This window comes from Epinephelus moara, chromosome 22 (assembly GCF_006386435.1).
Source record: "Epinephelus moara isolate mb chromosome 22, YSFRI_EMoa_1.0, whole genome shotgun sequence".
NCBI lineage: Eukaryota > Metazoa > Chordata > Actinopteri > Perciformes > Serranidae > Epinephelus > Epinephelus moara.
Genome location: NC_065527.1, coordinates 9,070,347 through 9,087,157, shown reverse-complemented (window position 1 = coordinate 9,087,157; position 16,811 = coordinate 9,070,347). Strand labels below are relative to the sequence as shown.

At 40.5% G+C, this 16,811-nt stretch overlaps 1 protein-coding gene across 1 annotated transcript; it reads left to right on the top strand.

Moving 5' to 3' along the window:
• Nucleotides 1-9,940: 9,940 nt before the first annotated feature.
• Nucleotides 9,941-16,805, top strand: tac1 (tachykinin precursor 1). The gene is made up of 5 exons (XM_050034260.1): nt 9,941-10,389; nt 12,049-12,151; nt 12,237-12,260; nt 16,034-16,090; nt 16,213-16,805. The coding sequence occupies exons 1-5, from the start codon at nt 10,270-10,272 to the stop codon at nt 16,257-16,259; spliced, it is 351 nt and encodes a 116-aa protein (XP_049890217.1). The 5' UTR covers nt 9,941-10,269; the 3' UTR covers nt 16,260-16,805.
• The last annotated feature ends 6 nt before the right edge of the window (nt 16,806-16,811 follow it).

Here is a 16,811-nt window from a genome sequence, read left to right as displayed (position 1 = left end):
AATGATTGCTTGTCAGTAACAGACGGTTAATGGGGGGAAAGTCTTTGACTCATACTCAAAGGGAAACAGATTGTTATGTTATACCTGTCCACTGCAGCTAATTTAACATCAGCATCTATAGTGAAGCTTGTTTCATCCTCATCTCAGACAGTTATCAATATTCCTCTCACATCAGTCACCCGCCCACAAGTTAGTATCCATTATCTAGATGGAGCCCAGGGGACCAACTCCATCACAAGGTCACAGCATTGTTCATGCAAACAAACTCTCAACATAGAAAGCAACTCTAGCCGTAGCTGGCGAGACACAATTAGTAGCCTGAGCAAAAGGAATTTACTCAAAAAGCAGAGTAAAATTTTGACAGATTAATTGGACCTAAAATCTATTTGAAGATAAAGCTGTGTATATCTGTGACAGGCTGAGAAATTGTAGGATTCCTATCTTTTTGAGCAAGTCCGTCAGATTCCAAGAGCCTGATTTAATGTATTAAAAACTGCACTTAAAATTATCACCTCTTGATGCAGATATTCTCTTTAATAGCTCTCAGCAACAACTTCTTAGAAATATATAAAGATATGTAGATATGTAGTTAGACTTTATAATAATCATCATTAGTATATGGTAAGTTAATTAAATTTAAGTTAATAGTTATTTTACTGTTAACGAACAATGAAATTATGAGCATTAATAGTTAATAGTTGGTTTGTAAACCATCTTTAAACACCATTTGGATGACTATCATAAAGTCCCAACTTATGGGATCAGTCACAAATACAAAACATATCCGAGTGTGCATTTCCTGTTATTATTGTGGGTCTAATAACTGTCTGTCGCGTTATCAAGACACTGAAGGACAACAAAGGACCCAGAATTGAAAGGATGGTTTAATGCAATGGTGGGAATAGCATCTTATGAATGTATGCTCAGTAGAATAAATAGCGATCAGGAAAAAGAAGTATCCTTTTGGGACCGGTTATGGACTTATATTAAAATGGAAGATAAGTCTACATAATTATGAATCTGCTATGTAATCATGTAACCCTAGGGTGATGTATGATGACATACGTGTGACATGTTTTTGCGACATTGTTAGTTTGTTTCTTTCTCTTTGCTTCTAAACTTATTTGTTAATTTTTTTTATGTACTGTAGTCCACCTCCATATTATAAAAAATATGTGCCTTGTAGTCTTGTATTCTGTAAAGTCTTTGAGACCAATAAAACTTCCAAAAATTCCAAAATTAGTTAGCATGTTACTATGTTAGTTTGATTCTGTGGTTATATATAATAAATATAATGAGTTAACCTTTGTGGGACTTTGATTTCATTCATCTCACCAGTATTTCTAAAGATATCCGAACAAAAGCAACACACCGCCAGATCAACCAACATTACAGGCTCCACCAGCAGCAAGGCTCAAATTTGATCAGCCCAGCACATTACACCATACACAGTCTCACTTTGTGGTCCTGAACCAGGTCATATCTGGAATTTATCTGATATTCGTGTTCCTCAGGATGTAACTCAATCACACATCGAGGGAATTAAATAGCTGTGAGATTTAATTTGTCTTTTGCCAGGAGGCTTATTAATGGCCCCTGGTGACACCTGCACACCAGTGTGTGGACCACAGGAGTGAACCATGTCACTAGTTGTTTTAATCAAAGTATAGAATGGCCGCGACTGAAGACCGAACATGATTTCTGGATTTCTTGAGTTATTCAGTTGTGTTTTTGGGGCACTTTGAGCACCACAAGCTGAGTGTCACCTAGCTACATCACACTGGAGAGAAGGCAGACATCTCTACAGCTGATATCTCCAGCAGCAACAAACTAGAATGATACATAACGCTGCAGATAAGAGGAAAATATGTCTTTTTGACTTGGGGATGAACTGTCCCTTTAAAACACAGCCTTACACAAAGCCTTAATTACGTCAATGTCATCTTCCTCCTGGTTGAATTTACTGTAAGCTGACTGCTTAAATTGAAATAGCTCAAATCTTGAGTGCAAAAATGTCTGCTCTCATGTCTGCTTTAGACGTTTGATGGGGACAAATGACTAATTAGTCTGAATATCCCCCTGCTCCTCCAAATTAGCAACAAGTGACAGACGGCAATAAGAGTTAGACTAATTACAAAGGATGTCCCAATGATTTTACAGACGTCAGTACTGTCCTGTCAAAAAAATAAACAGCACAGAGAAACATATTGATCAGCAAACATTAAAGGGGCACTCAGCTGATATCATAATGAGTAAAACTCAGATAAAAAGTAGATATAGTGTCTCTAAGTAGAGCTGTCTCGAGTCTGAGGATCATCAGCTCAGGTTGGAGACTAAATTTACAACACAAAGTTACAAACTGTCTGCGTGGAACTTCAAAGACGGCATTTACAGCCCAGTTGCAAGAAAAAAAGTGTTAGCATTGTACGTATTTGCAAACCACAGATATGTTACATACTTATCTTTCTGAAGAGATGGTTGAGCTGACTTTGTCAAGGGGAGGGGATGATGGATGGCCTGGCACCTATGCGAGACGCCTGCCAAGTTACAGACCAAGAAACAGCAAAGCTGGTTCTTTTTAGTGAGTCATTGCTGCACCTTACAGCAGCTTTCTAGCCACCAAACATGGGTGTTTTTTGTTGCATTTCCAGTCAGGATAGTGCCACAAAAAGCTGTAGTTTTGCTGCATTTCCTGCTGCATTTTAGCTACAAAAAATTAGAGCCAAATCACGATGTTTTCCTAACCATACACAAGTGGTTTTGTGCCTAAATCTACCCACGGGTTAACCACAGCGTAAAGTTTCAGTGTATCTGCTACATGATAACGTACAAATGAAACATATAGGTGTGAATGTGAGCATGAATGGTCATCTGTCTCCATGTGTCAGACCTATGTTATTTTGGCGCCCTCTAACTGGGTTTACATCCAGGTACTGGATGGATGGATGGATGGATGGATGGATGGAGTTCTGATCCATGTTGGGAATTAAAGCCAGGATATCTGACCTTCTTCTGGCATTGTAATCGACCTTTGAGACACTGAGTCAGTACTAAGTATAGAATATGTCTGAATATTGCCCACATAACAGTGTTGTAAGGGATAGTGCACCCAAAAATGAATTTCAGCCATTATCTACTCACCCTCATGCTGAGGAATGCTCTGGTGAAGTTTTAGAGTCCTCACATCCCTTGCGGAGATCGGCGGGGGGAGCGGCTAGCACACCTAATGGCCAGAATACCGGAGTCGAGCACTGGAAACCTGGTGGTGTAGTTGTTTCAAATGCAAAGCAATGCCATCGGATGATGAAAGTCTTTGCTGCTCAGACTGGGAATTGGCGATGCCTGCACTTGAGAATCTGGACATCAGTACTGACGAGACTGCTGCTCTTCAGAGATCACCGATCACCCTGAGCGCGTGCACGTGAGCACAGGAGCACAGAGAAGCAGTCAGAGCTACAGGCTACAGTGAGGCTAAAAACAGAGTTCATATGACGTTTTTCGAAACAGCTTTTTATGTCAGGGCTTCAGCAAACTTGGATCACTACGGATGAGCATGTTGGAGATAATTTGTGGATTCAATTTTGTGTTCTTGGACGTTAGTCTGGGGCGCCGTCTGCCATTAGGTGTGCTGGCGGCTCACCCCCGTCGATCTCCACAAGGGATGTGAGGACTCTAAAACTTCAGCAGGGCCTCCGTCGGCATATGGGTGAGTAGATAATGGCTGAATTTTCATTTTTGGGTGCACTATCCCTTTAAGGCGACTTCCGCTCCTTTGTGTTTGTTTGTATTTGTTTGCGCATAGAAAACCATACATAAATACATATGTTTCCATAAAAAAAGTTCACTTCTGTAATGCCTTTTGATTATTTTATCAAGACATTTCTCATGGTACCCTTTATGATAATGTGGATCTTTCAGGTCAATTATAGGAGTGTCTATGGCTTGCATGTTCCACATTTTGTTTTAAGTGTGTTGTGCAGTGTAGGACTTGCACTGATCTGGTCGTGGTTTTGACTCTCTCTTGCCCTACCTTAGTCTGGACCAAGCTCAACCTCCAGGGCTAATAAATGAAGCCATTACTGAAGTGACCAAAAATGCAGTTCCTCTAATGGCCACTTGAGGCTGGCTCCAGAAGCCAGTCAATCCCAATAGACCCCCATGTTAAAATGGCCAACTTTACAGCAGAAATAATCATGTTTACAGCCTGGTACAAAAAATGGTTTAGGTCTCTATAGCAAATTTTAATACTGACAACTGTATGGGGGCCAAATTTTTAAATAAGTTACCCGTTTACATTTTATTAAGGCTTAAAGTAATGCGTATTGAAGGCCGCTGATGTTTAATCCAGCCCTTGCTCTGCCACAGCTCCATCCTCTCAACTAAATATGGCCACTTCTGGCTCCAAACAACCAAGATAGCGACAGCTAAACTACCAAACTTGAGGCTTAAGTCTACAAACCAATGGGTGACATCACAGTGGCTACGTCCATTATCTTAAACAGCCTATGGTCTTGACTTGGTCTCAACTCCTGGTCTGGATGTGACACTGCCATCTGAATACCTGAACTTCATATTGTGTGCATCAAACTATTTGAGAACACAGGTATGCACGAGTCACAAAAACATTTAAAAACTTAATTAATTAATGACATATGTTCAATTGCTTTTGTTTAGCTTGCTAGCAAAAGTGTATTTGTGTACTGGGGCATATAATGTCAGATAAGATCCACATTTAGTGCCATTTTTTCCCATATTTAAGCACTGTAAGCAACTAATTGTGTTGTCCTAGCAATAGCAGCACTCAATATAAAAACACTAATTCTGCTAATTTGGGAGGCAATGACAAACATGTTTCATAACCCTTATAGTGTGTCTTATTTTTGTTCTGCAGATCTTTCATATCTGAATTAGGAGCTTTTGCTTCAGCTCATATCTGTCGCTGCCATCAGGTTCTCATGCTGGAAAATTAACTGCACAAGCTCCTACTGTGAAATATTTGCTCAGCATATTATACCCACTGAGAAAATGAACATGTGGTCACTCTGTTTAAATTACCAGCACATTTAGTTTGAGAAGAATAAAAAGGTTACGGTGTACTTTCTGAGTATGTTTGGATCAAGTCTCATAAAGTGGGTAAGGGTACTACATGTATCATTTTAACATCAATAAATTATAACCACATTAATTGCCAGACATTGTAATTATAGTAAAATTAATTACCTCCCTCTCTCATTTGACAATGTCTTACATTACATTACATACAAGGCAAGTATTGCAGTTCACTAATATTCATACATGGGTTTATCATCTGTCTACATTTTCATGGAGGATCTACCTTGTGCTAATTCTGTTTACGATAGTTAATATTTCAGTTCTGTTTTCATGTAGCATCTTCTCAGCTGGTTTAATCTAAAGATAAATTGAATGTTTGGTAGGATTCCTGTTTACACCGGGGATTTTCTGATTCCAGTCACTCATGCATTAACTATTGGCACCGCGTTGCTTTGACTCAGACGTCTCTTCCAACAAATGATCCGCTCTGGATTCATTCCATGCACAAAATCAACTTATGCTCTAATATATTCATGCATCTTAGAGTCCCATTTGCTGCTGGATGCCTTATCAAAGTGAGAGGAGCGTCCACAGTGACCAGCAACGCAATCCATCTGATTGTGTTACCTCTGCAGAGATAACAGCAGCAAACACCTCTCAGTCTCCCTGGACTGATGTCCTGTTTGAGCGCATGATGTGCATATCTGTTTATCAGTGTGCCCCAACTTCGACGGCACCCTGCTCTCTTTCTCAATCCTCCCCCTCCGTGGTAACTCCCTCCCATGGCTCCAACAGCTCCATCACCTCTCTCTCTCTCTCTCTCTCTCTCTCCAGCTTTCTCTCCTCACCTCCCCCTTCCGTCTGTTAATTGGATGAGCTGTCACAGTTGTGAGGATGATCAAATTCTAGTCCGCAGTGGCTGTGACCACAGAGACCCCGCTGGTAGAGATAAGTAATGGATATTAGTGTAAACCTATACGCAGTCACTTCACCTGCACGGGAGGTTCGACAGGACTTCGTCACTTCACGTGTCCCACCGTCAGCCATGATGGAAATTTAAAAAATAAATCTAATCATGTGCATGGTTTGAACTCAATGCTCTAAACTCTCAGAAATAATAACAAAATGTACAGAATACTAAGGTCAAACAGGGCCAAAGCATCCTTCAGAAAACACTCGTGTTAATGTGAATAAATATTTGCATCTTGGATCAAATGAACAAACAGATGATAACACTTTCCATTCCCAGCCCCAGGGAAAACATTTGCATTCGCCAATAACACATGGGTAAATAAAATGAACATATTGTTGATGGAATAAAGGCACTTGGGCAAATCAAGCACTCGTTGAGGTGCGTGGACATTGAACTATGTGTGGCGGCGTAGTCGTCTATTCATCCTGAACATCCTACTCCTTTAAAGAATAGCTTTTCTAATGGAAATCAGTGTTACCGTCAGGTCACACGACCTTCTCCTTTCCATTCAGGCTTTGATATGAGAGGTTTGTAAAGGTACAGTTTCTTCTTTGAGCTGTAAAATAATAAAACATATGATGATATATGGGTGTAGGACATAGCCAAAATCAATATAAAGACAATACAATTACAATGAATTAACAAAATAAAATATATCAACACAGCGTACCCAGAAATTTGTGATAGGGGCGGCCAGATGGAGCCACTGAAAATCTTGGGGTGGAACACCAAATCCAAACACCATAACTCAATGTCAGGCATTCTCTTTTGATGTTAGTATATAAGCTAGTTGAAAACTATGTCAGTACGAAGACATAAGGAATCATACTGATATACTTTGGTTTCTTATTTTAGAGTTAATGTTACTAATTATCTGATGTGCATATAGATAGATTAATACTTGTACAGTTAATACTTAAGCCCTGTTTCCACCAAACATTTTCGGTATAGTACCTTTGGAACCAAAAGTAACCCTTCAGACATGGTACCTAGACCCTAGCGTTTCCAAACAGTGCTCTTTCATGTGGGCGGAGTTGTTGTCACTCACTGCTCCGTCCAGCACTCACTGTATTTGCTCATTATCAGTAGACTCACAAGTCAGTCTTTAGACGCTTTGCTTAACTAAAGACTGATGACTTTCTCCCTGATTTTGTGTTTAGATGGGCGGATACAATTTCAGAGTTTAAAAAAACTCCCTACGTTGCAGAACCAATAGTAAATCCGCAGGGCGGTCCTTCGGTGGCTCGCTGAACTCTTGTGCTCGTAAACATAGCGGTACAAAATGGCTCAGCCGCGCTCGCAGAAAACGCCGTCAAAGTTAGTGGATGTTTGTCGCGTTTGCGGCGACACATTCTCGCCATACAGTTTACTAATAAAACTCTCCACAGTATGAACAGTGGTTACACGAGCCTCAAAACCAGACACAACTCATCCCTGAGCAGAGTGACTATATATAGTCAATATCAAATTTTTCACATCACTGTATCACCGTTTAGACTAATCCGATGTTTGTAAAGTCTATAAACACAATGATTGAACAAACATTACTATTTCTTAGCTGTTAGCAGTGTCTGTAATAGGTAATAACTCATTAAACGGTCCGTGAAAAAAATATCTTTTCCAGCGGATATCTTAGTTACAACATGATTGAGCTAGCAAAGCAGTTTTGTGTTGCTATGTGTGGTATTTATTCAGTTTTGGGAAATCACGATGTCTAGAAAGCATCAGTGGCTGCAGCTGACAGGGACAGCTAACACTAGCAGCAAAGCTAACATCAGGACGTCATCTGTTAAAAGCCTCCCGTTGTCGGATACGACATGAAACTACTCCAGTTAGCTCAATCATGTTGTAACTAAGACATCCGCTGGAAAAAATATTTTCTTCACGGATGAGCACACGTTTGATAAAACGGAGTTAAATCTCTCGGCATCCATTTTCAAGCTCTCTGTGTGTTTGTTTCCTTGCGGACGAGAAAAGGGGGAGCGCACATTTCCGAGAAGGCGTGTCCTTTTCAAAAATGCAAGAGGCATTGCTTTGTTGCCGGCCGTTTTCGCCGGTGTGTTAAACACACTTTAGAAAGGAGTGTCCCCAGACTATCAGAAGGCGGAGATCTCTGATTGTCTGGTGGCGAGACTACATTATCAGTGACACAGATGGAAGTCTGCACTTCGTTTGTCATCCACAGAACGAGGCTGCACACCGACATTTTCAAAACAAAATAAAACAGGCTGCAGTGAGAGTCTCTCTCCATGGGATATTTAAAAATAGTGGGTTTGTGCATTTAGTCCTTCTCAGGCAAGCTCAGGGGTTTAGTATTGCTGTAGCCCAACACTCCATGAGGCTTTTTTTTTCTCCTAGTGAGGATTAGTATATATGCTGTCCCGGTCAAAATTAATATATATAAACACCTGATCCACTCATCACTAAAAGTGTATGTCATATAAAACTAAAGTAATGGTCAGAGTTGTCACACTGAAATTTAAGGTGTGTAGATGGATTCATGTCGTCAACTCATACATTGATAACATTATAAGTAAACGTTCCACCTTAAAAGTCGCCAGCAGTCGGCCCAGTGAATGAAGTTATTTTTTCTCAGACTCCAGCTGCTGTGAGAGGCAGCAAAACATCCTTTCATTTTATAGTTACAGTTTACTAATAAAACAGTGGTTACATGAGCCTCAAAACCAGCCACAACTCAGCCCTGAGCAGAGTGACCGTCCTCTATTGACCAATCAGACTGCAGTGTTCACAGCTCCACCTTTTAGTACCAGATCTGTGTGCTAGGTACCCCAACAGAGGGGGGACCAAACATGGGGACGGTACAGAACGGTTCCACTGGTACCATCCACAACTTCTCACAGTGGAAACAGAAAAAAAGGTCGTACCAAACTGAAGTGAACTGCACTGCTCAGTGGAAACGGGGCTTTTGAGTTTCACAACAATCCTTTTTTTAATGTGTTATGTATTTATGCATGTGAGGTGATTCATTGTTCTTCAAATAGGCTGGTTGTCCTTTTCAGTGATTGTAAGGAAGAAAACATTTACTGGGAACAGGTCTTCTCAAGTTAAGGGGACATTCGTGGGTACTCATATGTTGAGGTAAGAGTTCAAGGGACCCCTTTGAAAATGGCCATGCCAGTTTTTACCTCATGACAATGTAACCTAACTTTGGAGCATTATTTGGCCTGCTTCTTGGCAAGCTATGCCGACATGGTTGGCACCAACGGTATCAGGGGGGCCATGGCCCTTTCTTGGGGCTGCCACTGACATCAATGCAATTAGGAGTAAAAACTGCTTGAAACCAAGTGCGTCATCATACCCTTAGGTGATTATGTGAGTGAAGTTTTCCACTCCACATATGGTCATATCTGCTTTTAAGATGTTGATAAAACTAGAAAGTAGTTTCCTCTAAACTGTCATTTGATCACAGACACATTTGTGCATGAAAGGTGAAATATACTCGACAATAAGTGAGTTTTATCCAAAATATCATATAGAAGTGACAGAATTTTACATGTAGATTGTGCGTATTTAGAGCTGCGACTTTTACTCTGTTATAGATGAGATAAAATGAATCGTGATCACAACACTGAGCTCCTCCACTCTCCTTAAGGCGTATAAAATCTTAAGATAACTCACATAAGGCCCGTTTATCATGATGATACTGCACAGAGCTTTATGATGCGATAAATTATTAGGCCATTACTAAATTAGTGCGGAGAGGTAGCAGGTTGTGATGTCACGATCTGAGCATTAATCATGAATTCAGGTCACATTTAGACTTGGTTAAACATGGGGAATGTCCAGTGACGCACACAGCTGGTGATGTCAAAGGGCGTCTGACTAGTAACTGTAACGACACAGAAATATTACTGTATTCGTGACTGAGCGCGAGTAATCCCACTACTGCAATGGCTGCTATATAGGAGCGCGTGCAAGGCTCTCTCTGGACAGGAGGACGCACGAGACCGAAGAAGCTGCTGCAGAGGCTGAGCGCGCTGAGAGCATTGGAGACAGTGGCGGGATCCCCGGCACGGCGCTGTTTTACGCACGCACTTACGCACGCACTATGGACTACTGTTGATCTCTGAGGGAAGAAGCAGTGCGCGCACAGAACTGCTGCAGCTCGTGCCTCCAAGCTTACTCATTTAGTTTTTTATTTTGTTTTCAAGTTGAGTATCAGAGGTTGTTTTAACAGAACAGTGAGTCCAACTTATACTGTCGGGAAAAGAAACAGGTGCGTCATGATGAAGTTGCTGCTTTTACCTGTTTTAATGGCTTTTTTCGCCATTGCTCAAGTTTTTTGTGAGGAAAACGACCCAAAAGAAGAGGCGGACTACTGGACGAGCAGTAATCAAAACCAGGTACCCTGAAGTATTTATATTTATACCGTAATTATAAAAAAAAAAAAAATCAGAAATATTTTAAGTAGAATTTCATCTGGAAGAAAGTTTTTTAAACCTGCACATACTGTAAGTTTGTTTAACCCAAATATTAAAGTTAACAGCTGAATAAATCTGGATGTTTAGCTTTTGGTTTTACTCAGAGATGTCACTTTATTAAGGTAAATTTAATTCACCTAATAACCGCTGTGTATTAAAGTTGAGCATTAATAATGACATAAGCATGTTTTTAGACTTTATTTTTAAAGATGTGGCCATTTTTACGCACTCCTTGCGCTCTCCAAATCCATGATTTTGAGAAGAATCTAGATTAATTATTAGCCTACTAATTAGACTTAAAGACTAGGGTACTAACATGGGCTGCACCTTTGCATGAAATGTGCAATAGAAAGTTATTAAAGTTGTTAACACTTTGCCATCCCGACAGTTCTCTGACTAAAAAATGAACCAGTTCAAGCTTCATTTCCGAAAACTAGAAACAGACCTACAGTGTGAGATGACTCCATCTGCTCTCACTGCAGACATTATACATTCTCCTTACATTAATGTGAGATACACAGGATACACCAGATGCTAATTAATTTGTAAGCTATAAATTGAATTGTTTATACTTGATTATAGAAAATGATGCACCAGCTGACTTGCATCAGGTGAAACAATCTTAAAGAGAATACTTTAAGCCTCAGTAACAGCCATCATGATGATGGAGACGGCTGCAGTGCCCAGAGCAGCCAGCCAACAGGAAATTAAATAAACCCTTAAGTGCACAGTATAGAAGGAGCTGAAGCCCGAACAATCTCCATTGACATGAAACGCACGTCCTGTGTTTGACATTGCAAGTTGGAAAAGCGCCAAGCGGCTCCATCAGTAGCCTAAACTGTAGGCTGGGGCCATTCTGCAGATGAACGAGCCCGCAATAAATCATTACAACTTAATGTGCGAGACATTAGTGGCCCCCAGGTCCATATCTCAGTCAGACTAATGCATCCTGTGGAAATATATCCTGGGATGGAGATAGAAACACTTAATGAAAGTTCAAAATTCAAGCCTTACATGGATTATTACTCTGTGTAGCTTACGTGTGCAGCAAGGGCGCAGCTTTTGTTTCAGCAAAGGGGGGACATTTATAAGACGGAGGGTTTATGGTCCTGTTTTTGGAAATTTTGAGCATCAAACACTTAATTTCCTGCATTGTGGTGAATTTGGTGGTGAATATTTTTGCTTCACTTTGCCTTTAATGCATCTATTTATGGTGAAAATGTCTTTAAATGTGTCAAAATAAAAGTCCTCTTGACAAATGCACATGTTCTAAATATTGAGGGGGACATATCCCCCACATTCCCCCTGAAATCTATGCCTGTGTGGGGGGGCTGATGAGGTGTGGGGGGTGCAATTATACTCTTACATAACAGACAAAAAAAGTCACATTAAGATGCATTCAGCAGCTACAATTTGGTGACGTACATTTAATGATTTCTAACTCTGATCAGATAAAAAATACCTTTTCATTTTGGTGGTAAATGACATTAGGTACAGGAACTGTACTATAATACTCCTCACCAGTCTGGTTCTCCACACTCCAGCGTGGTGAACACTTATGCAGATTTTTTCCTCCCTCAGGATGGCTGGCTTTCCAACGACCCATTCAGAGAAATCCTCCTGAGGATGACAAGAAAGCCGCGGCCGCACCAGTTCATCGGTCTGATGGGGAAACGCTCCATGGGTAAGAGCTCATTCTGCATATGATACAGACTTAGTTTTCATCTGTGGTCTGGTTTTTAAACTTGATTCTCTCTTTGCTCCCACAGCAAATGCACAGATCACCCGCAAAAGTAAGTATGATATCAGATTTTTCCTCCAAGATCAGTGAGAGTAGGGTTCTCCTTAATCCGTCAGATAAACTGAAGGACTTTATGGGTTCAGAAAGTACTACTGTGCAGGAGCTTTGCCAGAATTTTAGAGATACTGAGGCCATGAGGAGGAGGAGCCCCCACCCCTCTCACCTCCCAGACACTAAAAATCTAATCTGTAAAATGTTTTCTTAGAAAAATATTTAGCTGTTAATGTATGTTTTCTATAAGTTTCATTCATAAAAATGACATTCTTAATGCTTTCTCAAGCACTTTTTGTTGGCCTAAAAGTGATCACATTTAAACATATGAGGTCTAGAAATACTTGGATCAGCCAAAGAAATACCCTCTGTGTGTAAGTTTTTAAATGGAGAATGTAACACCCCTCTCCAGTTGTGAAAACTCCCAAGTTTTGGGAGAGATTAAAGACAACACAAGGCCAGAGTTCTCAGTGGGTTTTATTTCAATATTGGGAGGGACATATATGAAACAAAGGGTGGGGGGGGGGGGGGGGTCCTCTGACAGATAATGTTAAGCATCAAACACTTAATTTTCTGCATTCTGGTGAATTTAAATGCAGTTATTTCCACATTTTTTAAATCAATTTATGGTTAAAATGTCATTAATTTAGTCAAAATGAAAGTCTAGGGGGACAAATGCACGTTTTATATTCTGAGGGGGAAATGTCCCCTGCTTCCCCCCGAAAATCTAAGCCTATGGCCCCTGCTACTGTGTCTTGTGCTTAAAATAACCCCATTGAAACCCTCTGAGTCTAAAATGCTTCATAATACTGAAACGATAAGGTTCAGAATCCTGTTGCCTATGAGAGAAGCCATATTTGTCAAAATCAGATGAGTTTGTGGGTTTCCTGTATTTGACTGGAGCCAGCAGGTGTTTCAAGGGATACATGCATTTATTCAGACATGAACTCACCCCCACTAAAAGTGGAAAGGGTGAGTCATTTGGTTTCAGATGTGGAGTTCCAGCGAGCCCGCACAGTGACAACACGCTGGGAGAAAGCAAATCGTTTCACATTTCGCCCACAACATTACAAACTGAGTTTATTACGTATATTTATGTCAGTGATTCTGAAAAACAATTTCAGAGAGTTTAATTAATGGACCACAGATGATTGCTTTTGCTTTTCTTTTGAATGCCGGACCACATTAATTTGTCAGTGAGGAGGGAAGGTGGTCCTGAGCAGACGTCTGTGTGTGACAAAGAGGAAGGAGATAAAGAGCGCACAGGAAAAAGAAATGAGGAGGAAGGGATTTTCTCTTTTCTCTGTCAGGGTTTTTTTTGGTCTAAATTAGTCACCCACTCAGTGAGCAACACTGTGCAGCATAAGTAAGTATACATCTAATGTATTCCTCTTATGCAGGCATGACTGTATGTCACTCATGATTAGGGAGAGGGAGAGAGCCGGGATCAATGCCCCAAGGACATCTGAGAGTTAAATTGGATTGTTTACGCTTGTGATGGATGGAGGGGTTATAACGAGGATGCCTTCCACTCTTACACTGTTGTCTTAAACAAAACACAACGGGCAAAGACTGAGACAGGGCAAGAAAATAGATTCAGCCAACTTAAGGTTCAGCTCTGAGCGACAAGGGCATATTTTTATATATCTGCCATGAGCTCTCATCAGTCTAATGCAAATATTGATGTTTGTGATGTGAGATATTCCCACAGGGTTCCTATAGTTTTATAACACCCCAATCCAATACACCCCCCGCCCCCTCCTCATGATCATATTACAGTCCATTACTGTGATTGACAAAGGCCTCAGTCAGCCAGCGATACAACTGTCCGTCACATTTACACTGCTGCAAGCCCAACAGGACCGAGTGTCTCAGAGCTCAGTTTGGTCTCACTGATCTGAAGTTAAAGTAAAATACTCAGAGTCCACGTGTTGCAAACAAGGACGTAGCTTCAAGTGAGGGCAACAAAGTCATGGCCACACTGTCAAGGAATCCTGAGGACGACTTTATATTCTACAGTTAAACACAAAACACACATGGTTGGTGTTGTAAATCCACAGTTTCCAATCTGGGAGCTCAAAAAAGCCACAAAAAAATAAAATAAAATGTCAGGAGCTGCAAAACATGTTTTTAGCCTTATAATAAAGATAACACAGCCTATTAAGTCTAAATTAGCCTATAAACACTGCTAATCGGTCTGATATAGCATTGATTAATATGTTTTACCACAAGGTGGCGCCCCTTCAGCGGGCTATTTATGATTATTTAGTGTTTTAACTTGGCAGTGTAGATGGTGGAGGCAAACTCATCTGTCCAGGCACTATTAAATTCTCTATTTTCATCCACGGCTTTTCCTCGACTAGGCACTGCTGCTGAGGTTCGTAAAAATTTAGAGGAAAAGGTACTAGGCCAGAGACATATGACGCACGTTTTAGTCGCCAAAATGTTTAAATATTTTTTTCAGTGTATAGAATGTAAGAATCGCTTTAGCTTTAGCAGAACGACAGTGATAAATACTAATTAAAATGTTAAAGGAACAGTGTGTAAGATTCAGGGGGATTTAGTGACATCTAGTGGCGAGGATTGCAAATTGCAACCAGCTGAAACTTCGCCTGGTTAGAATTCCTTCAGTGTTGATTTTTCCAAGGTCTCTTCCTCTCCAGTACAAACAGACCAGTGTTTCTCCGATGCTGTTTGGCATGTCAGACAGGGGTCGCTAGCCCAGCACCTCCTAATGTGTGCTTCCCTTTGTTCTCTGATAACTTTAGATCCAGACATTTGGGAGGTTTTTACTGTGAGCCAAATTATCTGCAGAGGTCTCTTCCTCTCCAAAACAAACGGAGCAGGTGATTTAAACCTGTAAAAACACTGAATAAGCAGTTTCACATTAGATATCAGTGTTTTAACGATGTTCGTAGACAAGGACCCGCTTCCTGTGTCGATATAAAGAGTTCATTATAAAGTAAAGAAAACACAATGATTTGTTCTTCTTTTGAATGTGATTGATTTTGAGTGATTATACACCAAATAAAAGATTCAGTTTCTGCCAATTATCCCCCCTTTAATCCTACACACTGGACCTTTAAATATGAGCCATTAGTAATTTCCATATAATTTTTTGCAAAGCCACAGGAGAGGGGCGAAAGAGCTGCAAGCTGCCAATCTGCTTCCTAATGGGACCCAAGATTAATCTGAGGGGCCGCAAGATGTTTAACAGGGTGTGGGAGCAGAAAAACATTAATCCTAGATGCAATTAGGTTTATTATTTATTGAATACATTTTTTTTCCATCCCTTCGGGCCTTATCAGTCTGTAGTGGAATAATTACATGTTGGTTAGAGTGGTCACAACCTGCAGATACACAATACACACTGAGGCAGAGATTTTAATGACTCACAAGCCAACTGAAGTTAATGAGAAAATAAAATCTGAGTGTTTGTTTTTGAAGATATGAAATTAAAATCTCCCAGAATTACACCCTTGATGTAACAAAACTCTTAGACCAATATGTGGGGAGATAAAAATTTACAAAAAATAAGACTTTTAGATGAATGAATATAATGAGATGTAAGAAGAAAAATAATATGAATGATCAAAAACTTTAGCAGATTTCTTTACAGTAGCTTTTTTGTGAGAGGTTTTTGAACATTTGCGTTCAGTGATTCTAAAATTCTGGTTACAGCTCCGGTTGCAGTCAGCTTTAAGACATTTTCCTGTAAAGTTACAAGACAAAATGGTGTGAGAGGATTGCTTTAAATGAAAATTTCCTTTGAAGGGCATAAAGTCAACTCTTTTGTTGGACTGATGGGAAAAAGGAGCCAAGAGGAGCCAGGTGAGTCAAAGTCGAGTTCATTCTACTTATATCTGAAGCCACATCTCACACTTCTTCCTTAAGAAATAAAAGGATAAAGGGCAAAATGTGTGCCAAAGCTAACAAGTGTTCTCCCTCTGCAGAGTCCTATGACTGGAGCACAATACAGATGTACGACAGGCGCCGCTAAACTGTCACCTCTTCACCTGCCTGCACCTCATCTAGCCATTCCTCATCCACGGGAGGGGTACCAGACGCTGGTTTTGTTTTCTCCAAACTGTGTATAGCTGTTAGTCGAATAAAAATGATTCTGTTTCCACATTGTAGTGACGTAGCAGTGCTGTACCTGTGCCAGTTTCATTTGTCCCAGCAGAAGGTAGATGGGGGCGAGACGAGGGGACACGGTGTCATTATCAATGTTAGTGGATTCTGTGAGCAATTTTTGACCATCTGCCATGCTACAAAGACTAAATGTTGTTGTGGACCATCAAAGCAAGGCTATGCCCAAGGGCATGCTGAAAATTGCACTGCCAAAGTCACTGTCTAGTGCCTCATGATTGTTTAATTGCAACTGATTGTTCTATAAATACAACACACTGGGACGGGGTCTCATCTTGGCTTTCGAGTGACTTTCAGAAGAGCTGTCATGTTCTCCACCTGGACGTGTGGTGTGATAGGACACGATACCTGTGTGTTATAGTGGTTTCACAAATATTAAAATTATTTTCTTTACTGGTTCAAA